At 29.4% G+C, this 27,413-nt stretch overlaps 2 protein-coding genes across 2 annotated transcripts; one reads left to right on the plus strand and one right to left on the minus strand.

Annotated features, from left to right (window-relative positions):
- Positions 1-6,337: 6,337 nt before the first annotated feature.
- Positions 6,338-8,289, minus strand: LOC101255511 (growth-regulating factor 6-like). The gene is made up of 4 exons (XM_004243669.5): positions 7,727-8,289; positions 7,236-7,647; positions 6,730-7,154; positions 6,338-6,640 (listed from the first exon to the last, which is right to left on the minus strand). Exons 1-4 carry the CDS (start codon positions 7,914-7,916, stop codon positions 6,633-6,635), a joined length of 1,035 nt encoding a protein of 344 aa, XP_004243717.1. The 5' UTR covers positions 7,917-8,289; the 3' UTR covers positions 6,338-6,632.
- Positions 8,290-24,514: 16,225 nt separating this feature from the next.
- LOC101244096 (exopolygalacturonase-like) lies at positions 24,515-26,371 on the plus strand. Its single transcript, XM_069286687.1, has 3 exons — positions 24,515-25,246; positions 25,325-25,837; positions 25,960-26,371. The coding sequence occupies exons 1-3, from the start codon at positions 25,034-25,036 to the stop codon at positions 26,194-26,196; spliced, it is 963 nt and encodes a 320-aa protein (XP_069142788.1). The 5' UTR covers positions 24,515-25,033; the 3' UTR covers positions 26,197-26,371.
- Positions 26,372-27,413: the final 1,042 nt, after the last annotated feature.

The raw sequence follows: 27,413 nt of genomic DNA on the forward strand, positions 1-27,413 counted from the left end.
TCCAAATCCCACCAAGAATTACCATGAAAGCTCATATGCATAATAGGGATAATACCCAATTACCCCCTAGCCTATACCCAAAATCCCTGCGACATACCTTATCTTTGATGAAGTCCTATTACCCCCTACAATTTTTTTTTAAGTAATTAATTACCACTTTCGTGCCTACGTGGCAATAATCGTGATTTTACCCATGTAGGGCGGCGCGTGAGTGCAGATTGAGCGCAGATTTTGGCTAACAATGACCAATAAAAGTTAGCCACGTGTCAAAGCAATTTGAAAAAAAATTCAAAAATAAATTTTATTGCTCAAAAGCAGTTTTTCTTCCTCTTTTGAAAAAATAACCCCATTTTCATGGTTCTTCATTTTTGAAGAAGCTCCATCCATTATTAACTATCAAAATCCAACATCGAAAATTAACTGTCAAAATCCAACATCGAAAATCAAATTTTAGTTGGAAATCAAATTTCTAACCTTTGAAATCGATCTACACATGCAGCACTTTCCCTCTTTCTTTCCTTGTTACTTAATTTTTTTTGGTGAAATTAATTTGGAAAACATAAAACGCCAGCTTTTCAAACTTGGGAAGTGTAAAAGTTACTTTTTCGAAAGCTGAAAAAGTGGGTCCCGGCGCGTGTTGAACAAACACATCAACCTTTCAGATTATTATTGCCACGTAGGCACGAAAGTGGTAATTAATTACTTAAAAAAAAGTTGGAGGAGGTAATAGGACCTCATCAAAGATAAGGTGTGTCGCAGGAATTTTGAATATAGGCTAGGAGGGTAATTGGGTATTATCCCTACATAAAACTAATATAAAGGCCCGTGTCTTGGACAATTTTTTCTTTCATAAATAAATCATAACTAAATTTTGATTAAAACATATATACATTATATAAATTATTCATAGAAATATTATATATTATATATGTATAATTATAAAATATATGTATATAATTAATAATATATCGGTTAGGTTATTTATTCGATTTTTTAAGCAAAATCAATATCAAAAATTAGGGTGTCCATGAGTGAGTTGATTCGAATTTTTTAAATATCAAATCAAATCATTTGTGTCAAATTTTTTAATTTATAAATCATATCAAACTAGTAACACTCAATATTTTTTTTCAAATTTTGAACCTCGTATTTTTTCGGATTTGTTCAAATTTTTCAAATATCAAACCGAAATATTTGTGTCAAATTTTAAAAAAAATTTAAATCCAACCAAACTAATAAACCACAATTTTTTTGGGCTTTGAATTAAAACATAATTAACTTGTGTTCCAAATATTTCATTAGTTCAAACAAAATACAACTATGTAATGCTTTTTTAAGAATATAACACAAAATATGAGATGACTTATGACACTAAAATACTCAATAAAAAATAAATAATAAAATTTTAATAAAATAAATATTGCAAATTGATAAGTCATAATGAGAATGATCAGAATTTGAAAATAATAAATTATGCTAAAATAAATCTAATAAATATTTAATACATGATTAAACATTAAATAAAAATTTAAACTAAAATTAGGTTATGTATTTTTTAAATATCTGAACGAATTTAAAACTAAAGACAAATATATAACATTATTGTCTATCTAGTGTTGAGTTAATTTATTTTGTGAGCATTAGTGTTGATTTGGTTTTGAATTGATATGTTTAAGAGTTAACTAATATCTAAGGAGTATAATCTTTATTGGACCATTCAAAATTTTAAGAAATTGTTTGACATTGTTGTTAGAAGGCCAAAAGTATTTTTTGTGCCGAAAAAAGGAATACTTATTTTTTAACAGATTTAGTGTTTGACAAATTCTCAAGAACCGCTTTTGAATGGAAGTAAAAATAGTTTTCCTATTTTTGAGAGAAAGCTAAAAAATTATGTTTTTTTAAAAAAGAGCAAAAGCAGAAGTTATTTTCTTCAAAACTAAAATATCTCTTATTAATTTATTAGCATATCTGAGAAGTTTGATTAAGTTTCTTTTAATAATTCCTTTTTATTTTTTTTATATTCATATAATAGTTTTTAAATTTTATGTTATGTTTATACATTGTTGTTATTTTATATTTTATATATTATTTACATTTTATATTAGAGAATAGGAAATAAACGTAGAACAAAATCTTTGTTGGATTGAAAATAAGACAGACATTATTTATTCTTGTGGTGGATTTTTTTATATGTAGTGCTTAATTTGTGGAATGATTTTTAAACTTATTTTCTTGATTTTTGAATTATATTTAAGTCATTACATTAATATTTAATTTATATTTTATTTATTATGTAAATAGTGATTAAATATTTGAATGTGTATATTCTAATATAATTAAATTAAAACAAAAATTTTCGAATAGATATTTAAAATATTTTTTCTCTATAAAATTATCTTACTTCAAAAGTACATTGAAACGCAATTTTTTTCGTGCTTTGACTCTCAAAAGCAATTTTTTAAAGAAAAAGATAAGTCAAACACGATTGCTTATCAAAATCACTTTTTTGATTATTAGGTAAACATATTCATAATTTTTATCTTTTGACATATTTTTTCAATTTTTTTGAGTATTATTTAAAAATTACATTAAAGTAAATGTTTTTATGTAGTATAAAATAAATTCTAAAAATTATATATAAAATATCAGGTCGATTTAGTGTTGGATTGACTTCTTTTAGTTGAAATCAACCCAACCTAAATATAGTCATGTTTTTTTTCAATACCAAACCAAGTCAAATCAAATTATTGATCGAATTTTTTTTCAATTTTCGTTTCAATTTTTTATATATCCCTCTAAATATTACCCATCAAACCAAATTCAATTTCATTTACTTGAAATTAATTTTTATCCAAATAGTAAACACCACTCATCACAAATACATATTTTTCGTTTGTGTGATATATATCAGAATAAAAGAGTATTTGTACACGTTCTATTTGAGCTTAAATGTTGGATGGACTTTATTCATATTTTAGATTCTTGCCAAACTCTTAAACCCTGAATTAATACTGTAGGGTCACACACAGATTTTGATGATCAGAATCGGATACCAAAACTCCAAAACTATTTCTTTTAGGATTTCATTAGTAGAAAATAAGAAATTAATGATAAACTTTTATAGTTAAAAAGGTTCTTTTTTGTAATGTAAATCTTATTTAGCTAAGAAGTAGCAATGAATTATAAGAAAAATTAATTAGTTAACAGTGTTTCGCGATATATTAGCTAGCATTATTGACAAAGTGTGGTTACTTTCCTACTTTCTTGTAATGGTTATATCAGAATCGAAAAAATTTATACAAAAAAAATGTTAGAAATAAAATAAGAATAACATGAGAGCAGAAAACTTGTTCATTCTAATATAACTCTAAAATTTAGTTATCACGGAATTAAAAATAATTACAAATCTCATTAATATCTTTGTTTCTTACTTAAAATAAAACGTGCAATAATGATTAGTCTATCCAAGTAACTCACACCTTTTAATTACATAAGACAGTATATTATTAAATATATATATATTTTTTTTTAAATTACAAAAATTTCTTAAATTTATAGATTCTCATATACAACAGGAAATCTTTGGACATACATAGCTCAAAAATAGCAAATGATACATTACTTAATGGAAGAGATATATCCAAAAATAATACAAATATATCATAGATGAGATTCTTACAAAAAAAATTTTAATAAAACGAAATTTTAAAAATTATAATAAAATAATATATGTATTTATGGAATTTTTCCTCTATTTCTATTGAGTTAGAAATTGCAAATCAAACTGAAAAGTTGATTCATTGCCCGGTAAGTTGATAGTATTACTGCTCTTCAAAAATCAGAGATTATGGGTGTGTTTGCGGGTAACTAAATATTTTCCTAAAAAATATTTTTTTGAAAAAGATTTTTTGTTTAATTTTTTTATGTACGATTGATAAAGTAAAAAATATTTTTTAAGTATTTAATTTATAAATAAGAATATTTTTTAAAAAGTATCTTTTATTTTTATTAAAGAGTAGAAAATAACTATAAAAATTGAAAATATTTTTATAAAAAAACTTCAATTTAATTTTTTTTGGGAGGGAGGAGAGTTGAGTAAATAAATAAAAAATTAATGTTTTTTAATAACAAACTTGAATTATTATTTTTTGGTGGGGGCTGATGGGGTGGGGTGAAAAAACATAAAAAAATTAATATATCTTTTAAAAACAAACTGTAATTATTATTTTTTTTGGGAGGGGGTTTATAAAATAAAAAATTGAAGTTAGAAAATATTTTTAAAAAATAATTTTTAAATTTATTTTTTCAACAATAAAGTTGGAGGAGATCGAAAATTTTTGGAAAATGTTTTCCTTAATTTCTTAAGGAAAGTTATTCTCTTAAATTTGATAAAAATGAATTGATTTAAAAAAAAATTATCCAAACCATTTCATCCAACTAAACATGAGAAAATTAAAAAATATTCTTCTTCGTACCAAACACACAGTACGTGTCACTAAAGGAACTCGAAGCTTAAGATTTAAATTGATTTATCACAAACGAGTGTTGCTTTTATTGGATGACATCTCAAAAGAACTCAAACGACGAGGGTGTTTGAATTGAAATCTGATCTAGTTTTGGACCAAATTCAAAGTTTCAATCAAATTGTACCAAAAATTTATTATATTAAAAACGTTTGCATGTGTTATGCACTATAAAATTAGTAAGAAAAAAACTTTATGAAAGTTATACAATTTTTATGTAAGAAATTCTGATGAATAATCCATAAGCAACGCACACAAATTTCATACCAATTCAATACTCATATATGAAAAATATGAACACTAAAAGCCTTAACTGAAATATACATCTTTTATATTGATTTCATACACAAAATTTTGAGCAGCTTATTTAAGTATTGAGTGAATTTTCCAAGTCTTAACCAAAATTAATTTCTTGTATGTTTCGTAAAACTCCGGATGAATTTTGTAAATTGGAACTCGTCACTTTTTGAAATTATGTTTCTAAATATTCACATTTAGGAAATTGTCAGCAAAAACTAATATTATTTTTGTTTTTAAGGATAATAATACCAAACAATTGTCAGTCAGTATATCCTTGAAAAATACAAAATACCCGAGGGCATCTCAAACTTATCCGGGAGATAAAAGTCAAATTTCATAAAGAGGTCTAATTCTTTTAGTTAAAATATATAAATTGAATAATTATAGTAGTATGATTTTATAAATGAGGTCCAAAGAAATAGGATATAAATGAACATCACATTGATAATATAAAGTTAGATTAATATTATCTTACTGAAAATTTGAAAAATTTATATAATGATATTGAAATAGTGTTGATCTGAATTTGTGTTAATATAATAATATTAATTAGTTTTAGTGCTTAAATTGAAAAGGACACCCAAAAATAAATTTGATCTTTTTATAAACATACAACAATAGATTTTGCATTAAGTACAAAGTCTAACTGTTTGAGAGACTTTCAAATATTCAATAAATGAGAGAATAACAAAAAGTAAAATATAAGAATAATAATGTTTGATGGTGATAACTGTCTGAAAATTAACTAGGCAACTAAATAAATAGCCATATAAAAAGGGATTATACAATAAACCAAACATTATTTTATTTCTCAACGATACAATCATTTACTTCAGTAGCCTTACTATTGAAACAGAGTATAAATACCACAAACACCTTTTTTTTCTTCTTCATCTTTTCTAATCGATAGTCAATTACTCCAACAAACAACTAGTTACGAATTCCATCTTTTTGTGGATGATTATATACCATTATATAATTCAAAATAAATCATTCTACCAATATATAATTCATTACTTAATTTGTAATTAAACCCTTTCAAAGAATGAAGGAAAGAAAAAGGACTTGTGACCTAACATAAAAAAGATTTAGACGACACAAGGGCCAAACTTCCTCTAGTGTCCCTAAAGTTGAAATGTTTCTTAGAGGTCAGCATCTCATGTCCCTAACATCTTTAATACCTTAGTGGCTCTATGTCAGTGGTCATATAAAAAAAAAGTTATATTATTTACTTACTAACTTTTAAGATTCTTATTTAAGTCAGAAACATATGCATGTGCACATAAACTTATTAATTGCAATAAAATTTCCACTTCGTAATTTAAAAAGAGAAGAGAATCCAAAATAGTAAACAAAAAGTTGAACATAGTCGTTGAAAGCAACAGGCAAAAATGGCTAAAAGAAGATATTGAACACGTCATATGGAGAGATGAAAACATAACAACATGTGGCAAAATGGCAGGAAAAACCTGACCATTGATAACAAAACAAATACTAATTGTAGCAGTGATCAGTGAGTAGTAATAATAATAATATTAGGAGCAGCAGAGCAGAGGGGGAAAGGGAAGGAATACAATGTTTGCTTACTGACAAACCCAAATACCATGTGAATGCTCAGTTAACTTGCCAGGCACCACATACACATCTAATTCAAACTAGTACTAATTCAACAACAACAAACACAAACACTTGCATAAATAATAAAAACTTCTTCTGAATCAACACATGTGTATCAAAAAAGCTAATATCACTCCCACCACCATTGTAACAAGTACTAGTACTCTTTTGGCTCTTTCTGATTCTCAAATCTCATTTCTCTGCAAAAAATTTTTTTTAAAAAAAACAATTATGGTCAAAACAGAGTTTTTTTTTTTCAATGATGAAATTAAGAGTGGAGTAATTTTACCATTAGTAGTGATGAACAAGTCTTGTGAAGGATTTGGTATTGAAATAGAGAGTTGAGTTCTGGAAAGGCCTGAAAATTTGTCATCAGAATCAAGCCATGAATGTTTGTTGTCTTTGGGTGGCCATTCATCAAAGAAATGATGCATTACTTTCTTGGGCTGGTGATCTTCTTTTTCGACATCGTTATGATAGTAATAATTTTGTCTTGAAGATTCATTGAGGCTTTGAAGTTGCAAGTAGGAATGTGCTGTACTCTGTGAAGGTGAATAAGTGGTCCTCTGTTTCATTGGTGAAGAACTCATTGTAAGTGGTGATAATTGCCATGTATCACTCTCTATTGAATTCGATCCACAAGTACTTCTCATTGTTCCTGATGCCTCTGAGGAGAAGAAAACATGCTCACCTACTTCCTCTTTCATTCCACTCCTGGTTAATCGAAATAATAGAAAATTTTGATACCAACATAATTAATAACAGAAGATGATAGAAAATGAAATGAAATGAAACCTGGAATAAGTAGTAGGAGATTCGAAAAGGAATTTGGGGGTATGGTCTTGAGGGGGTCTATAATGAAAAGGATAGTTATGGTGGGGTTCGTGAGTTGAAGAAGAAGAAGAAGTTAAATAAGAGAAAGAAGTGGGGCTACAAGTGTTTGTGTTTTTGTTGATTGATGAGATGGGAATTGCTGTTGGAGGTATTATAGGTCTTGTTGTTGTTGATGATGATGTGTTGTTATTAGTCATAATTTCCACAGGCTTTCTTGAACGGTTTCTGCCTCTGTGCATGTGTCTCTCACAGTACTTAGAATCTGGATAAGCTTCTTTTGAACACCTCCATTTCTTTCCATCTGTTCTTCTGCATCTCCCTGGTTCTGGATCTATTTTCTTCCCAAATCCCATCTGAAAACAGTTCCATCCAACTGCACAAAACACACATAAATCTCAAAACAACATGAATATACCAAGTCAGGATAGTAGAATAAAGAATTTAAGTATTACTGTGGTGTGGTTGATGAATGAGGAGCTTTGAGGAAAGTGAAGAATCTAAGCTCCTTCTGATGGTATAGAGAAGATCAGCAGGAACAGGCATTCCAGAGACCATGTACTTGTAAATAAGAGCTTGATGTTCAAGTTCTTGCCACTGATTTGCTGTGAAAGGAAACCTACTTCTTCCTGTACTACTCATCATGGATCACCACACAAGTTGTTTCTTTTTCTTTTGACAAAGAGAGAGCACTTAAAGTGAATGAAAGAAAGAAACAAACTACTTGAACCTCTTTCAACAAGAGAAACACACTTACTAGCATGTAATGTATTTATTTAAGGGACCATTTGGGTTGCAGAATCTTCTGTACATGGATAAAACTAATGGTTCTGATCATAATATTTTCTCTCTCACCAGAGACGGAGTTAGATCGAATTCATTAGCTTTTGTTGATATTTAAAAATTTATCAAATAAAAAAATTAAAATTCTGATTTCGCAATGGGTATAGTGGTGGGACTGGGGCACTCTGAACAGTGTACTGAGGAAAAATATTATGACTGAGGGCCAAGGTCTGTTGTATCTGCACTGCAACTATTCTGCCTTTATGGCAGCTATTGTCTCTGACAACACATACGGAAATCCATAAACTAAAGGTTCCCTTTAAACAAATTATTATATTAATATTTTTAGCTTATCAGAATCAGAGTTGGTGTTTGTTCTGATACCATATACCTGCTGTCCCAGTGACCAGTGCCTGGTAGATAGATCATGAGAAGATTGTACGGTGTATAACTTTTAATGAACTACTTTTACTTTTCATCTCTGTTTACTTTAACCTGTTACTCACATTCACTCCACTTGCAATTTCACTCTTCCTAGTTAACCCACCTTTTCCCTCTTCCTTCTTCCTTTCTTCAACTAGTGGCTGGGGTAAAGGCCTATCTTTGATGGATTATTATAATCATAGTTTTAATATAATGAGACAAAATAAAAGTATTTTCTAAATTATAATTGAAATTTTGATAATACATTTCAATTAAATTAAAGTTTTGTTATTTTTGTAAATTGATTTTTTTTGTAATTTTATTCACATTTTATTTTACGTGGCACACTTCGTGACTACATGTAATTGAAGCGTGTGAAAGATATTTGTCTGCCACATAAATTAAAAAAAAAAAAGTGCACAAAATTATTTTTAAAAAAAGGTTCAGGGATAATAGAACCTTAATTTAATTAAGATGTGTCTGTGAGATTTCTATCATAATCTAGGAGGTATACTGATACATTTTCCCTAACATAATTAAGAAATAATTTCAATTATTAGGATTTGGTTAAATAAAAGTAGTGATAATTTCAGAGACCTCTCTTCAGGTTTCGCTCTATAACAGTCCCCTCCCTTGTGGTTTACGATATAACGTCTACCTCTCTTATTACTATTTTCTCATAACCATTCTTTAAATTTATTTAAAATAAATATAAATTAATTTAGATTAGACAATTTTACCCTTATATATGAAAGTTTAGATCTAATTTTTAACAATTTATCTCTACTCATTGGATCATGTTTCTTTTTCGCTCATATAAATGTTTAACTAGAACAAACTCTGATTGTTCTTATCGAATTTCTCTCTTGGAAAGTTCATTTTTTATCTTCTATTTGAAGAAATTGTTACCGAAAAATGATGGATTATTGTGAGAAAAATATCTACGTAAAACTAAATGACTATGATTATTCAAAGAATGACTTAATGACTATGATTATTTAAACAAAAATAAAATTAAATCACTTGAATTGATTTATTTTAAGGGCGTGTTTGAAAAGTCGCCTAGTCATTGAAATTGATGAAATTCTAGAATAGTAATTATCAACCTAGTAATTATATTAACATGTTTGTTTGTCATAGTGTAATTGTGCAAGTAATTACACATGTATTATTTGATTGCACAAGTGCAATCATAAGATTATATTAAAAATTTATACATTTTTAAATTAGCAAATTTTAATTAAACTAATTATAAAAACTAAAAGTACAAAACTTCTATGAACATCATGAATGAATGTTTGACAAAAAAAAAATAGTCTAAATGTAATATCATAATATATCAAACATTTGACAAAAAAATAGTCTATTTTGAAAAATAGCATGCAATATAAAATATCGAGTCAATAATCCTAAAAAGAGGCGGATCTAAGATTTGGAGGTCGTGGGTGACACATCGTTCAAGTAAAATAAAAGTATTGATTGCTTTACTTATGAGTTACAATTCGGGTCATTAATCTTTTCCATTTTTATAAACAAATCAATGAAACATGCATGTTAGTAATAAGTTCTTTTAGATATTTCGAGATAACTAAACAATTCAATTTTTATTTCCTTTTAAGAATTAGAGGTCTTATTCGCTGAAACTTTAAGGGAAAAAAATAATATGAAAAAATTTGAGGTTAAATAAACCATCCAATAGTATTAACGTAATTCATATTCCATTAACTTAATATGTTGTTGCAAATATATCATAGGGAAAGAATGAAATGTAGTTTTAGCCTAGTCATCTTATTTAGCAAGAATGTCGGTAAAGATTGAAAGAACCTTTAAAATAAAATAAACTCTAATAATAATATTCATCATTCTTAGAACTTATATTTTTAAAAAAATTACTATTTGAAATATTCTTCATAATATTTATTTCACGTTCATAATTTAATAATATTAATTGATAATGAATAAACATGAGATTAATAAATAGTGAAAGAGAATATTTTACTAAAAAATAATTATGAAAAGGGATCAATTTGAATTAATAAAGAATAACAAATAAATAAGAATGAATAAAAATGAATAAACATGTAACGCTCATATCAAGAGATCAATAAATAGTAAAAGAGAATATTTTTACTAAAAATAATTATGAAAAGGGGCCAATTTGAATTAATAAAGAATAGCAAATAAATAAAAATGAATGAAAGAAAAAACAGGGAGCCAAAAAATAGTGTTGCGAGCAAGGTTCGAACAAGCGCTCAAACTATGGCAGACTTCTCCTCCGCCAATTAAGTCATTCACCATTTCATGTTGTAGGTGGAAAAGTCAGTATATATTAAAATCTTATACATATTTACATATATACAAAGTCTTTTTCGAGATCACTGGGTGCCATGGCACCCCTACCCGCCCACATAGATCCACCCCTGCTCCTAAAACAAATGAAAATTTAAAATATAGCATAAGTTCTAAATTTAAAACAAAAAATTTAATATAATACTCTAACCGATTGTGTCTGAAGATCATATAATTTATTTTACTTCGGAGCACTCAAACAAAAATCACTAGGCTGAGCTTGACTACATTCCCTTCCTTTCGTAGCAAGCAATGGAAAATCTTTCATCTTGTGACCTTTCTTTTCATAATTAAGGCAACTATCCATACCGACCAAACATTAGTCGTTCCTTCTTCCCATACCTAGTGCAAGTAGATATTAAAGATCCACCACCATTACCTCTTTGAGGTTTAGGATGAGACATCTTTTTTGAACTTTAAGGACATATTTTAGAAGAACCTTGACCTAAATACTTTTTCCAGAATTGACGACATCCATGTCCACCAGACCTAGAATGAGAAAAGTCATCATCACTGGTCGTTGCCCTCTTAGACTCTCTTTCCATTTTCTTGAAGTTTTTCTTTTTGATTTTTTGGGAATGTATCATTAAGCATGATATATCCATCTCCTTAGTCAACATGGTTCGACATTCTCTAGCAACCAAGTTGGAAATACCTGACACAAATTTACTTATTCTTTCCCTAAAGTAGGCAATCATAGTTGGTACATACTTATCCAATTGAGTGAGCTTCAAAGCATACTCATTCACACTCATATTTTCTTGTCGGAGGTTAATGAACTCAAGAATTTTGTTTCTCTCATTTCAAAATGAAAGAAACGATCAAGGAAAGCTCCTTTGAATTTTCCCAATCAAGAGGACATGTATCAACCACCCTCTCTTTTTTCCATAAGTTGAACCAAACTTGTGGAACACCTTTGAATTTATAATTAAGTGATCAATTCCACCTTCTCAATCGCAGACAATCCCATAATTTTCACTATCTTATACACCTCATCAATGAACTCTTAAGGGTCCTCATCCACTTTCTACCTATGAAACTATGGAGAATTCATTCTAGTGAAGTCCCATAACCTTGTTGTCGCCATATATACCCATATTAGGGTGCACATGAGGAATGACTTCTCTATTAGATTGGGTTGTTATAGCTTGAGACAACACTTGAAAAATTGCTCAAAATGGCCAAGGGGTCAACAAGAACTTGAGGACCTCGGATCCACATAGTCACCCGTATTCCTTCTCATGTAAACTCTTTGAGGGACCATATCTTGAAAGGATTGGGAAAGATTTAGAGAAGAATTTTTATAGAGATACTCTTTGACATGACTTTAGAGTAATAAAAGAAGCAAAGTTTCCTAAACGTTTATAACTCTATTTATAAATATGGTGTACGTCACACTCATGAACAAGACTCTACTTAACACGTCTAGTCAGCCATCTTAGGACCTTTTCTAAAACCTTGTTGTCTAAATATCAAGTTTTTCATGATTCAAAGTATACCCTAGATGTGACATAACATACAAGACTCTAAGAGGCCCTACACAAGGAACTTGACATATATACAACACAAAATAATAGAAATTAGAATTAAGTTAGGAAATCTCGTATCATAAATGAGTTTGAAATAAACGTGAAAGACTAATCAAAGTCTTGACAAGATAATCTAATACAAATGGTTAGTAAGTAATATATGCACTACGCACAAAAACTAAAACATAACAAAGCAAAGTAAATGTTACATGGTCAACAGAACATGAGGACTCATTAAATCTTCACGGTCAAGCACTCAATCACTATCCACGAGTAGGAGGAGGAGAAGCATCGGACCCTGCATAACGAGAAAATTTAGGAACAAGTATGCATAGTACATATGAAATGTACTAGACGAGGGATATGCATAAGAGCATATAACATGATCATAAGGGGACATAAAAGAAAACTTGATATGCATGACCAATATAAAACATAGTAAATTCATTAACAAAGAATATCATGAACATGATTTGTGTATCTTAAAATGAAAAGGAAATATTCATAAATCCTTTGAAGAAACTTAATTCTTTTTGTACCAACATAGACCATGTGAGTTATAATGTGAAATTTGATGTCTTGCTCCCACACCGAAACATGATGTCTTTACTTGACAAGGAAGGGACCATAATCTTTTACCTTATGTGGATTCACTAGCTATGTCTTTCTAAGACAATGGGGCACATAGTTAGGGACAAAGAAATTACTTGTAGAGATCCGTCCTCTACTAACGGAAGAGCATCCATCTCAATGTCCTTTCGGTGCCAGTTAAAATCCTAACATAGTAGTCATACTTGTTGACATATCATCATATATGAAAAAAATACAATTTTGTTACTAATCCAACTTAAATCATCATAGAGTAGCTTCTTAAATCATGAATTATGCATGTGTGAGAAATCTTTCACCAATCATGATTTCTTAATAAATGAGAAAACCTTTTACAATGTTATTGATGTTTGCCTTACAAGCAACCTTAGTTCATAAAAATATTTTTTTATAAATAACGCTTGACTTTCATAATCAATTTTCATAGCTTTCTTCATAAACATATATCTTCATAAATTTATAGTCAAAATCATGAATAATGCATGGTGCATATGAAATCTATTGAAAAATATGTAATTGAATCAAACCATTCATAAAAAACCAAAATCAAAAAATTCAATCATAACAATTAAGAGTCATGGAGAATTTGATCAAATCTTAACCAAATTTGATGAAATTAAATTGGAAGCTTGCAAATATTTTGGAACCCAATGGATGAATTGAATCCATTGGTGAATTACAACATACCTTGATGATCAAAATCTCAAAACAATGAAGGAAAAATGAGACTTTAAGCTTGAACCCTAGTTTTTCTTCCTTGAACTTGAGAGAGAATTTGAGAGGATGAACTTGGATGAGAATTCAGGATTTCAGAGAACGCGAGGGTTTTGGATAGAATTAGGAGTTCGAAGGTAGTTCTAATCTTCGAATTAGGATTAAAAAAGGATGTAGTATAAATATTAAATGAATAGGAAAAGATCCAAACACTCTTTAAAATAGTTGTTAGATGACACTTACGGTTTGGACTTATGATCTGTAGGACTTCCTACGACTCATACTAATCAACCGTAGAAACAACTCAGAAATCCAACATGCATCTTACTTTCCATAAAACCTTTCTACGGACTTTCAAACTTTCTTTGTAGACCTCACTCGTAAGATGATGGTTCATAGTAAGTTTGAGTTCAAATTTTCACCAAGTCTGCTTCGCTCAATTGAATCATCCTATGGCCCGTCAAACTTACTATGACCCATCATGTTCATTCGTAGGTCAAACTTCATAAACTAGGAATTCAAAAAACTCAAATCCATGTCTATGACTTTCTTTATACGGTTCGTAGGACTTTCTACAGTCTATAGATAGGACTCATAGAATCTGCTTCAGTGCCAAAAAATTGAATTTTTCCTTCCCAACTTGACTTTTCAATTTCTGAGGTGTCACTCTTCTCTACGTCTAAGTGTCAAAAGTCAAAATTTTAAATTATTAAGAGAAAAAACATGAAGTCATCACTGAAGTTGTCCCAGATTTTTAAAAAGATACCTTAATTTTATAATTGTTTTATCACCCCATTAAATAATTTTTGAACGTATATTATTATATCATTTTTCGATTAGCCCCACATTCTAAGAAGCAAATGTATTCATCAACCAATCATTACATGACACATGTTAATTTAATGAATTTTTTTTCATTTTATCTTTGTTTTTCTTTTTCTTTCTATCTCTTCTACTTTTTGACTTATTTAATTTTGATTTCATTTTAAATTTCACTTCATCTTCTACCTTCCACATTCAAGTGATTCATCTTTCCATTTTCTTCATCTCCCACCCTCACCCCACCCTCACGTCAAGTTGAACCCCACTTCCTTTCGTTTTTTCTTCTCCGATCAATTCTTTATAAAATTTATACTATTTTTAGACTTTACTGAATTATTGATAACACAATTAATTATTTTCTAAGAAAATTTAAATTTTTAAAGGTATCATCAACTTCTCCTTTTTATAAAACTTTAAATTTAAAAATGCTAATTTTAAAAGAATTAATAAATTCCCCGAAAATGGAAAAAATTTAATTGAAATTGGATAAAAAAACTATATGATACTTCCTAATCTACTTTAAATCTAATGAGTTTCTGTTGGTTATTGAGGGCATTTAAATATTATTATTTATATATTATAAAGTGTTGTTTTACAATTTGGTGGTTTCATTTCTACCTAAATTCACATTATGGTGAATAACATATTAATTCTTAATTTGGCTTAATTGTCATGCTTCATTTTGTGAACATTGTTGTTATGACGTAGAGGGGCATTTGTTGCCCACATTATATTTCACTCTTAATTCCTGCATTATATTTAGTAACATATGTAACTCTTAATGCCATTTATCTTCACTATTTACTATATCATTATCTTCCTATTCATTGCTAGGAAGACTTCTGCTAGTATAAAAAGTGGTGGTTTCCATTTGGTTTGTATACACATAATACACAAGAAAAATATATAGTGAAAGAGTTACTCAAAAGAAAAACCATTGACATGTTTTTGCATATTAAAATCAATTGGGTATAATGGTTTATTCTTTAACTTGAGATTTACTCAAAAAAAAAACCTAAGTCTTAAGGATACTCGAATAATCTATTGAATTCGAGAGAAGCTCTAGAACTTTAGTTGTGATGAATGAATGTAGTCAAATCCCAACAATCATAATGCACTTGTTTAGTCTTGTACCCTATCTTTTAGTATGGATATTAATCTTCATAGTTACCAATTGATTTTAATTATCATTTAATCTATAAAAGTGTATCATAACCACAATCAACTCTTTTCTTTTGATCACCTGAATAATAGTTAGCGAGACTTGATTGAATTATTATTTGTACCAATCTCTATGGAAACGATCTTTATACTATACTTTCTTTGATTAGCGAAACATTAAACTTGTAGTGTGTTTGTGCTCGTCAGAGAACAACATCACAAAGAAGGTAAATTTAACTACTTCGAAAAATGCTACTCCTGAAACTCACAAAAATAATTTTTTAAAGCCTAAGAAGAAAAAAATCAAGAAAAATAATATGGACCTCCAAAGAAAAATAATGATGAAAATAACCAGGCACAAAATTAAAAAGTTCAAGAAAAGTGATCATACTTTGTTTGTGGCAAGAGTGGACATATTGCTTGATTTTGCAGATTTTGAAAATGTGATCCTAACCCTCAGGCAAACGTTATCAGAGAACCTTTTGCAGTGGTGATAATCAACATAAACATGGTTGAGAATGTTGATAGATGGTGGGCTGCTTCTGGTGCAAACCATCATGTCTTTTATGACAAAGATTGGTCTAAAAAATATACTCATTTTGAGGAGCCCAAAACCATCATACTTGGTGATGCTCACACTACTCAAGTGCTTAGAAAGGGAGATGTCGAATTGTGTTTTACCTCTAGAAGGGTATTAATTTTAAAAAGATGTACTTTATACTCCTTTGATGAGGAAAAAATTGATGTCTAGTTTTCTTCTTAATAAAGCAGGCTTTAAACATAATATTATATTTGATCAAATGTAATATTGAAGAAGGGTATTTTTGTGTGGAAGGGGTACGCATGTGATGAGATGTTCAAATTGAATGTTGAAATGAATAAAGTTTCTACTTCTGTTTATATGTTTTCTTCTACCAAATTTTGACATACTCGTTATGTTGGAATCATGAGTTTTTAAGGATTAATTCCAATGGTTAAAAATAATTTTAAAAAGTGTGAGGCTTGTAGTAAAGCCAAAATCACTAAAAAGATGTCATTTTCAAGTTGAAAGAAAAATTGACTTGTTAATTAGTTCATAATGCTATTTGCGAACTTGGTGGAATTTTTCCTCGTGGAGGTAATAGATATTTCAGCACTTTCATTGATGATTTTTCTAAGTTTATGATAAATACTCAAATAGGACTCATCTAGGGCCTTATTTTAATGCAAATAGTGTTTTCAATTGTTTATTTTATCTCGATATTTGATTAAAATGCCTAAGTTTCAGGTATTTGAGGATTTGGAAGGAGCATGAACACTTAGGCAATAAAAGGGAAGCAAAATAGAGAAAAAGAATTGAAGATGCAAAGGTACGCATCGCCAAGCACACTTGGCGATCCACCGTAAAGTGAAGTTCTACCTTCTGTTACAGCAAGTGAACCCTGAAGAAAGTGGATCAAAAGGCGACGAAAAGGAGCAGTAAGCGCTTCACCAATCAGTTTGCAAAGTAGAATATTTCCACCCAATTGATCCAGAACACATATACAAGGAAGGAAACGTGCAAGTGGAGATGAACTGAATGAAGAGTGATTCGCTGAATCACGACTAACTGCGCCGAAAAGATTCGCCAACACAATTCTATAGTCTATAAATACTAAACTTTTTTATCATTTAGATATAGAAAATTAGAGAGTGAAACAATTACACTTGATATTTTATTCTAAAGTTTTCTCTCAAGTCTGGAGAGGGTTTGTGTGGAAGCTTGAAGAAAGAAGTTCTTCTTTCTATTTTTGAAGTGGATCTTCTCCATTTACCTTACTTTGCTACTTTTAAGGTTTAAAATATTATACTTACTTATTCCTTTATCATTTTAAGTATATTTGATTATTACTTGATGTGAGGCTAAAAATTCTAATTCTTGGGGTGTCAGTTAACAGTTATGGATTGATTAATTTGTTGGTTCTTGATTGTTTGTAGCTTGGATTGCATTTTAATTGTAATTTCAACTAGTGATTGTGGTTTTAATATAATGAGTTTGTAGTTTCAAATACAAAGTCACCAATGTATTTTTGTCTTGCTCAAGAGAAAGAGATCATGAAACTAAGATCACTAGAATGATCTCCTAAGGAGTGGGTCAACATGAGGTTCAGCCCGAGAGGGTGAGTCCTAGTCCCATATCCAAGCAATCCCGTCAAAAGAGTGTGTGTGGATAAGACATTGGCTGAATAGTTTAGAAGAGTCGGTGTCCGAGAGGAACCAATTTAATATGGGGTAAGTTGTCTGACAGGGAACTTGCTTTCACCTAAAGCTTAGCTTAGCCATCATTGACTTGTGAAATTAGCTACTGAAAATACATACCCAACACTTTTATCTTCACATATAGAGATAACGCCCTAAGAACTCTCTCCCATACTTGTTTCTCATTTATTTTATTGCATTCTACTACTTGTGAAAAACAAATCTTGATATTTGACATTTGGTGTCACAAATTGAATTTACTTTGTTTTATATTCGAAAATATCTTAAGTTATCACTATTTAGAACGAAATTCTAACTAGATACTATTTTCACTATCACTCCCATGGGACACGACCCCAACCCTTGGTTGGATAATTAAACAAGCTTCAATTCGTAGACACTCAGACTGTAGGCTAGTGTCGTTGATCACGAGCAATAAAAAAGCAAAAGAATCAGTTTACATATGTTTACTTGATAAAAAAATAAAAGTGATGCTTTTGAGAATTTAAAACTCATCTCCATGAGTTTCAAAATCAGTTTGGAAGAAAAATAAAAAGAATCAGAAGTGATAGAGGTCGTGAATATGAATCAAGTGAGTTCAATTCTTTTATTATATCCATTGAGAATAATTCATGAAACTCCTCCTCCTTACTCTCCTTCATCTAATTGAGAAGCGGAAAGGAAAAAATAGAAATTTGGTTGAACTGACTAATGTCATGCTTATTGAGTCGCATTACCTTTAAATTTTTGGGGTGAAACTATTTTAACTGCTTGTAAAGTGTTAAATCGCGTGCCTCATAAAAATTCTAAATTGACACCTTTTGAATTGTGGAAAGGTTACGAGCCAAGTTTGGGGTTGTCTAGCCTTTGTGAGGTTAATGGATCCCAAGATTACAAAGTTGGGTAAGAAAGTTACTATTTGTATTTTTCTTGGTTATGCTTCAAATAATACAACCTATAGATTTTTTAATTTGTAAGATAATATTATGATAGAACCAGGTGATGATATTTTTCATGAAAATAAATTTCCTTTTGATTCTAAAAATATTGGGGGTCAGAGGATTGAACAAAACATTTTGTCACTACCTAGTTCTTCTACTTCTACTTTGGAAAATAAAGAAGTTAATGATTTTGAGTTAAGAAGAAGTAAAAGAGTTAGAGTAGAAAAAGATTTTGGTCCCGATTTTGATGTGTTTAATGTTGGATATGATCCTCTCATTTTGAAAGAAGAATTATCTTCACATGATTCTATTTTTTTGAAAGAGGTTGTAAATGGTGAAATGGAATCACTAAGTTCTAATAAAATATGAAACTAGTTGATTTACCATCGGGTTGTAAAATAATTGTTTGCAAATGAGTCTTACGAAAAAAGTCATAACCAGAAGGATCTATTGATAAATATAAGGCAAGGCTAATTGTAAAAAGTTTTAAACAACTAGAAGGCGTGGAATTTTTTTGACTTCTTCTCCTGTAACAAGAATTACATCCACAAGAATAACCCGAGTCTTTTGTTGAAGCAAGCCAAGAAAAAAAAGTGTGTAAACTTATTAAATTCCTATATGGCTTGAAACGAGTACCAAAACAATGGTATAAAAAATTTGATTCTTGCATGATTGAAAATGATTTTAAAACAAATGAGTATGATAAGTGCAAATATTATAAGTTTTGAAATAATTCACATGTGATTATTTGCCTATATGTTGATGATTTGTTGATCTTTGGCTCTAACATGAATGTTATTGATGAAGCTAAAAATGTTCTTAGAAGCCATTTTGATATGAAAGATCTTGGTGAGCAAATTTTATTCTTGGAATAAAAATAACAAGAACATGTGAGGGAATTTTCCTTGACCAGTCACATTATGTTGAGAAAATTTTGAAAAAATATAACTTTCATGATTACAAGCATGTTGCTACTCCTTTTGATTCAAGTGCTCACTTACTTCATGTTTAAAGTAAAAATAATGTAATAAATCAAAATAGTATGCTAGTATAATCGGAAGTTGAGATATGTGACTGATTGCACTAGGCCTGATATTGCATATGCAGTACGAGTACTTGGCAAGTTTACAAACAAGCCAGGTAATGAACACTGACATGTTGTAACAAGAGTTATGAGATATTTAATTGAAACAAAAACTTGTGTTTTTTTCTATAAAAAATTATCATGTTGTAGTTGAAGACTTTTGTGATGCAGATTGGAAACCTTTATAAGGTGATTCCTGTTCTACCACTAGTATTGTCTTTACTTTAGATGATGATGTTGTTTGTTGGATATCAGAAAAATAAATTATAACTGTTAACTCTACTATGGAGGCTGAACTAGTTGTTTTAGCTTCAGCTAGTGAGGAGCGAATTGGTTAAGAGATTTATTGTTTCAAGTTTCTTATTTTGAAAAATCAATTCCTCCTATTTTAGTTCATTGTGATAGCACCGCTCCTATTGGTAGAGTTCAAAACCGTTATTACAACGATGAATTCAGACCTATAAAGAGGAAACACATTAATATAAGATCGTATTTGACAAATGGTACCATTAATATTGATTATATTAAATCTTGTGAAAATCTTGCAGATCCTCTTACAAAGTCTTAACAAGAGAAAAGATTTGAAGCACATCAAAGGGGATGAGATTGAAGCCTACAAATCCTTGAGTCATATATGATGAAAACCAACCTAGAAATTAGAGATCCTATAACCAGGTTCAAAGGGAAAGCTAATTATATGATGACTTGTTGTGAAAAATGTACTATCTTTTATTCCCTCCTTATGATGTGAGTGCATTGTGAGTGCATAGTTTACTGTAGTTTGTGAAGGTTGAGTTTATAAAAATCTTAATGAATATTTTTAGCCCGTATGGGTGGAGTGTTAAGCTTACAGGAGCACTCTCGACAAATTTCACCTATGTAATCTGTGGAAATAAATCGCTTCCTATAAGAATTGAGCTTATTTTCAAATGCACTCATGAAATCGGGATAACACATGAACATAATGTGTTGGCTTTAAAGCTCATGTCAACACCTTGATTATTCATAGTTCAAGTTTGAGACAACTACGACTCTTGAGTAGAAGTAACTGTTTCACTAAGTGGAGGTTCAATGCAGAGCACACTTTTCATTATGCATAGTAGTATTCCTTTAGTTGATAAACTCTCTTAATTAACATTAAAATGAGTGGGGGATTGTTGATTATTAAGGGCATTTTAATATTATTATTATTATTATTATAATATTATAAAGTGTTGTTTTACAATTTGGTGGTTTCATTTCTGCCTAAATTCACATTATGGTGAATAAATTTTTGTGAGACTAGTGATGACATATCAAATGTTACTTTGGTTTAATTGTCATTCTTCATTTTGTGAACGTTTTGTTATTGCCGTTGTGCAACTCTTCATTTGTACGTTGAGGGGCATTTGTTGCCCACATTATATTTCACTCTTAATTTCTCTATTATAATGTGTAATCTATGTAACGTCTAATGCCATTTATCTTCACTATTTACTACACCATTATCTACTTATTCATTGCTAGAAAAACTTCTTCTAGTATAAATAGTGGTGGTCTTCATTTGGTTTGGATACACATAATACACTAGAAAAATATAGAGTGAAAGAGTTAAACAAAAAAAAGAGTTCTTATTAGTTTAAGGAGGTGTTTTTGTTTGTGGAGCTTTGGACACAATTCTTGTCCAGAGTTGTTGAGTTATACTTTGTGAAGGTTGTTGTATCCTGGAGGGACAAGCCAAATAGGACTACTGCTGGACCGGTGAAAACATTTGTTGTAGTGGGCTTGAGTCTCCTAAAAGAGAGCAAGATATCCGCGCCTCAGCCTGAAGAGATTTATTTTCAATTGTAATCTTAATTTTTGTTATCTTGTAAGATTTTCACTAACAGTTTCAAATTGTTCTAAATATAAGAAAATATTTAGATAAAGTTTAAAAATTAAAGAGTGTAAAAACTAATAGTAGTAAACAATGAAGGTGAAATTGTGGTAAAAATGATGACATTGAAAGTGAAAAGGCTCAATAGATATAACAATTAATTTTTAAAGAAACAAAAGAATGAAAGAGAAAAGGAAAAAAAGTTAAATAATAAAAAAAAATATTTTATAATAAAATACTTGCAAAAATAAACTACATTAGTTATTTTAGATTGGTCACTCTCTTTGATAGAGTACACATCACTCTATATCAGGTGGACGAAAAATGATATAATAATATCTGTTCAAAATTGTTTAATGGGATAATAGGAAGGTTACAAAGTTAAAGTGTCTTTTGAAAATTTGAGACAACTTTAACTGTAACTTAATGTCTTTTCTCAATTATAAATCAAGCACTTACAAAAATATTTAGCCCTCCGTTTCATATTAAGTTAATTTTGAGGTATTTCACACACTTAAAGAAAAGTAGGTAAAGATATAAATTGAACCTAGTTTTTCATTTTTATCCTTATTGATTATTGTCAAATTTATTATTAAAATAACTAAATTTTAATCAAATCACTAATTTTGATACTAACTAATAAAGGATAAATTGAAAAAACACTCTAAAAATAGTCTTGAAAATTGAATAATTAAATTAAGTTGAAAAATAAAAAATAACTTAAAAATTAAGTTATTATGAAATAGAAGGAGTATTCAATTTTTAGAAAAGAATAGTATACCAGTATCAATCAATTCAAAAAGATATTTTTCAATTCCCTTCTTCAAAAATAAAAATGACAATAATAATATTGAAAATTCTATTGAATAATATTTTCTCACGACTGTCAGACATACATCCATCATCGTTGGAAAAGGTATAAATGACCAACTTTTAATTTAGAAAAAAATTATTTCCTTTATTTCATATTAATTAAATTTTTTAGGTATTTTTTTATTTTTAAATTAATTTAATTGTTCAATCTTTAAAATTATTTTTAAAATATTCTTCTAATTTTACTTTTTATTTGGATTTTTAATGTGATGACTTTAATAAATTAAACAATAATTAATAAGGATAAAAATAAAAATATATATTTAATTTATATCTTAATTTATTTTTAAAAAAATATGAAACACCTCAAAAATTCAATTAATTTTGAATGAAGGGAGTACTATTCAAAATGAAAGAAATTGCCCACTTTGAAGTTCACATCTCTCGAGAAAGAATCAATGCACATAGAAAAATTAAGAGAGATTATTCACGAGTGCAGTTAAAAAGGCAAGAATATTTGCAAAAAAATTTCAAAGGAAAACAAAATTGAGTTGAGAACTAAAATGGTAACATTTACGGTCTACCAAGTGTCGTGTAAATTAGGAGAAAAATATGAAAGGTGCGATGTTTTGTGCGCCTTACAAGGCACACGACTATCAGCGTCTATTAGACCATCGAAATGTTTTGATTCTCTATTCGATTTTATTGTCCTTCTGAAGTTTTTAACTAATTTTCTTGTCTTTTTGACACAGAACTCGATTATTCACTACCTAATATGATAACGTTGCATACTGCTAATTCTAAATTAAGATCAAACCATTCACCTTATGTGTATAGGTCCAAAACCAATAATGTTAATTTAATATATGCAAAGTGTTTTCTTTTTGCTTTAAACGTCTTTTCTCCGCTTGTACAACACTTTACTGAAAGATCCAAATTTCAATTACCATTCAAGATGCCAAAAGATGGTAATAACCCATGTAAGTTTTAATGATGACTTGTTAATGTTTAGGAGGTGTGATTTGAAATTTTGTTTCAACTGAAAACTACTTTATGTACTAGAGTTAGAAAAAAATATAATATTGTTCAAGTATATGAGCTCTCTATAGGTGTGATAAATCTAAAATTTTGTGGCTTTGGGATTTTATTTGGAAAATGTACGAGTACTACTTTAAATTAAAATTAAAATTTTAGTGATTCACTTTAGTTAAATTAAGGTCTTGTTATTTTTCTAAACTCATTTTTTTTTTGTAATTTTGTGCACTTTTTTGGCTTACGTGACATTTAAATATCTCTCACGCGCCTCAATTGCGCGGAGTCACAGAATGTGCCACATAAAACAAAAGGTGTATAAAATTACAAAAAAAAAAAAAAAAATCAAGAGCTAATAGAACCTTACTTTAAATAATGTGTGTAACTGGAATTTTGCTTATAGTACCTGTGCCTTGTCTCATTTTATTTTAAAGAAGTTATCAAGTTTGATATGTTCTGAGTTTGTAATGATTTGCACTGATGATTAATAAAAATTTAAGTTAATTCCCCAAAAAAACACATCAGTAAAATTTATATTATCTACTAGTAAGTAGAAATTATCTTATTCACAATAACGTTGAATTCTGGTAAAATTAATATTAATTGATCTAAAAAGCCTAGGTGAAAATTATATTAAAATTACTTTAATGTTCAGTCAAAATATTTATTTACTTTCCTTTTTTATTAATAAATTAAAAATAAGAGATCTCTTGGGTAAAACTAAATTCAGGATTTCTTTTATTACTAGTAATAATTAATAAATTCAAGATTACTTGTTAAGTTTGAGGAAAATTGAAGGTGTATATAAACACAAGTAAGTAAGCAAAACAAAAACAAAAAGTAATGGCTTCAAAATCATGTTTAGAAATAGCTTTTATATTTGGCCTTGTTCTTGTGTGCACTAATGCTGAGGAAAAGGTCTTTAATGTCCTTTCATATGGTGCTAAAGCAGATGGAGTGACAGATAATAGTAAGGTCAGAATTATCATTTTACTTTTTTTTAATTTTACAATATCGTTAATTATTATTTTATTATTGTATAAATAAGTCTACGTATAAGTTCACGCAAAAACTCATTCCGTTTCTTTTTTTACTTGTCCCTCTTGTTGATTTGATATTCATCGAGAAATTATTTCTTTTGGTCAATTTTACTTTATTATAATTTGAGTAACGTATAAGAAAACATTAACTACAAGAATAAATTTGTACTTTTTTAATAATTGAAAAAGTACAAAAAAGAAAAGTCAAAAGTCAAATATTAAAATTTTTTGAATTTATGACTTTTGACTTTTAACTTAGTTCAAACACCCCTTAAGTCTACTTTTATTTATTTGTTTGTTTATATATTATCGAAGGCATTTTTGAACGCTTGGGCGGATGCATGCAAATGGAACGGAGAAGCTAAATTGTTGATACCTTTAGGTGTATACATGGTAAATGTTGTAACATTTAGTGGCCCGTGCGAAAAATCGACTTTAACCTTCCAAATCAAAGGAATTATTAAAGCTCCAACAAGTCCAAAATTCTTTTGCGATTCTTCTTGGATTTCTTTTCAATATATCAATAACTTAAAGATTGAAGGAGGTGGAACGTTAGATGGACAAGGATCATTTAGTTGGGGAAAGCATCAATGTTCATCAACGGTAATGTTATTTTATAATTATTTATTTTTGTGATTATAATATAAAGTTGAAACAATTAAACTCTGACATTTGAACCAGACGCTTGGATTTGATTTTGTCAATAACACGATTGTGAGTGAGCTACACTCGATGAATAGCAAGAACATCCATTTCAAGGTCTTTGGTTGCGGCAACATGACATTTAGTCATGTTAACATAAGTGCACCACCCAATAGCCCTAACACTGATGGAATTCACATTAGCCATTCTACCAACATTCATGTATTGGATTCTCATATTGGGACCGGAGATGATTGTATTGCTATGATCGCGGGAAGCAATAATATCAACATTTCAGGAGTCACTTGTGGTCCTGGCCATGGAATAAGCATTGGTAGTTTAGGGAATTCACCAAATGAAGTGGCTAAGGATATATATGTCAAAAATTGCACTCTTATAGGTACTCAAAATGGGTTGAGAATTAAGACTTGGGCATCATCAATTGTTGGTAATGTTACCAATATAAATTATGAAGATATTATCATGAAAAGGGTTCAAAATCCTATAATTATTGACCAAAATTATTGCCCAACACGTCATTGCAGCAAAAAGGTACTTGCATTTCCACTCTTTTAATCATTAAATTTAATATCTAAGTCTTAGCATCTCTGTCTCAATTTATATAATTTACTCTTTTTTTTACAAAAGTGACATGTTTTTTTTTTGTCATTTAGCCAAGTTCAGTACAAATCAAGGACGTGACATTCAATAACATAAGGGGAAGTTCAAGTTCTGGGAGAGCAGTTATTTTGGATTGCAGTGCATTATTTCCTTGCGAAAATATCATCCTTAATGATATCAACTTAGTCTACTATGGGCATCATGCACATGCCACTGCATTTTGCGCTCACGCCAAAGGGAAAGCTACCGGCAAGGAGTTGCCTCCAAGTTGTTTAAATGACTCTATTTAATTCGTCGACTTAGATATATATGATTTGTCAAATGATCAAGACAGAAAATTCTTGTAATGACCTTCATAGTTGTCTTGAATTTTTTTGGGTGTTTCTTTATTTTGATCATTTATGTAACTTATGTATACGAGTTTTGACTTGTATGAATGAACGACATCGAATTTTGAGGTGATCAGATGATATTTTTAATTTAAAAGTTTAGGAAATTTTACTAAAGTCAATATTCCAAGTTTTATATATATATATATATACTTTTCAAATAAACTTTATATTCACTTTTCATACGATATATATGCATTTTACGATACTTTGCTAAGCTTCATAATGGCATAAGTAAATGATGTCATCGAATATTGAGGTTCAAACTTACCCTAATAAACGAAAGTAAAAGATTTTTTTGTTGCCCTTCTTCCTTGTTTATTCAATTTCAACTTGAATTTTGTACAAACACATACTTATAACTGTAGTTTTAGAGTGTTGAAAAACAGTGGAGAATTCGAATAGCCTAAATTTTGTCTTTGTTTAAGTTTCTCTGGGGGGGGGGGGGGGGGTTACAAAGTGTTTAGTACACTTCCAACATGCATACACGCTGAGTTGTTGTGTCATTTTGGGTTTAGTAAATGCAAATGCACCATAATTTTAATGTCCCCTACAACCAACTTCAATTGAACCAAAAAAAAAAAAAACTTACATATTTTATGTTTTTCAGATAAAATATATCTAAACAATGAAATAGTATTCATAGCAACTATAACCATCAAAATTACATCTTTGAACTAGTATATATATCTAGTTTCTCAAATTTTGAACCACTCAACAAAAATCGGTATGCTCCGGCACACTGACAAGCTAGACTTCATGTAGTACGCTCCAAATTGCACTTTACTTAGAGAGGTTAAGTCCTAACATTTTACATGACCCCAAAGACTGACAAACACACTCACATGCAAAAGAGAGTCGTATTTTGATGCTCATAATGAAGGTGAAAGCACAAGTAGTCTTAGTTGGCAAAACAGTATGCAAGAAAAAACATAAAAACATCCAATATTTCACATGGACTTCAAAAGGCATATATCTAACAGCTTTACCACTACTCTGACAAATTGATGTCACTAAGAATTGACTCCTTTTTTTTCCTGTTATCAACAGCCATATCACCATCCTATATTTATGACACTATGCTTGAAAACCCTATATTATACTTTCTATTCAAATGT

Source organism: Solanum lycopersicum, chromosome 7 (genome assembly GCF_036512215.1).
Source record: "Solanum lycopersicum chromosome 7, SLM_r2.1".
NCBI classification, from domain to species: Eukaryota; Viridiplantae; Streptophyta; class Magnoliopsida; order Solanales; family Solanaceae; genus Solanum; species Solanum lycopersicum.

Excerpts from the sequence above, each read along its gene's own strand:
- LOC101244096 (XM_069286687.1), top strand. The coding sequence starts at position 25,034 with ATGGTAAATGTTGTAACATTTAGTGGCCCGTGCGAAAAATCGACTTTA. Across the intron at positions 25,247-25,324 it reads AGCATCAATGTTCATCAACG|ACGCTTGGATTTGATTTTGT; the intron begins GTAATGTTATTT and ends CATTTGAACCAG. Across the intron at positions 25,838-25,959 it reads CACGTCATTGCAGCAAAAAG|CCAAGTTCAGTACAAATCAA; the intron begins GTACTTGCATTT and ends TTTGTCATTTAG.
- LOC101255511 (XM_004243669.5), bottom strand. The coding sequence starts at position 7,916 with ATGATGAGTAGTACAGGAAGAAGTAGGTTTCCTTTCACAGCAAATCAG. Across the intron at positions 7,648-7,726 it reads CATTCATCAACCACACCACA|TTGGATGGAACTGTTTTCAG; the intron begins GTAATACTTAAA and ends TGTTTTGTGCAG. Across the intron at positions 7,155-7,235 it reads TCTCCTACTACTTATTCCAG|GAGTGGAATGAAAGAGGAAG; the intron begins GTTTCATTTCAT and ends TCGATTAACCAG.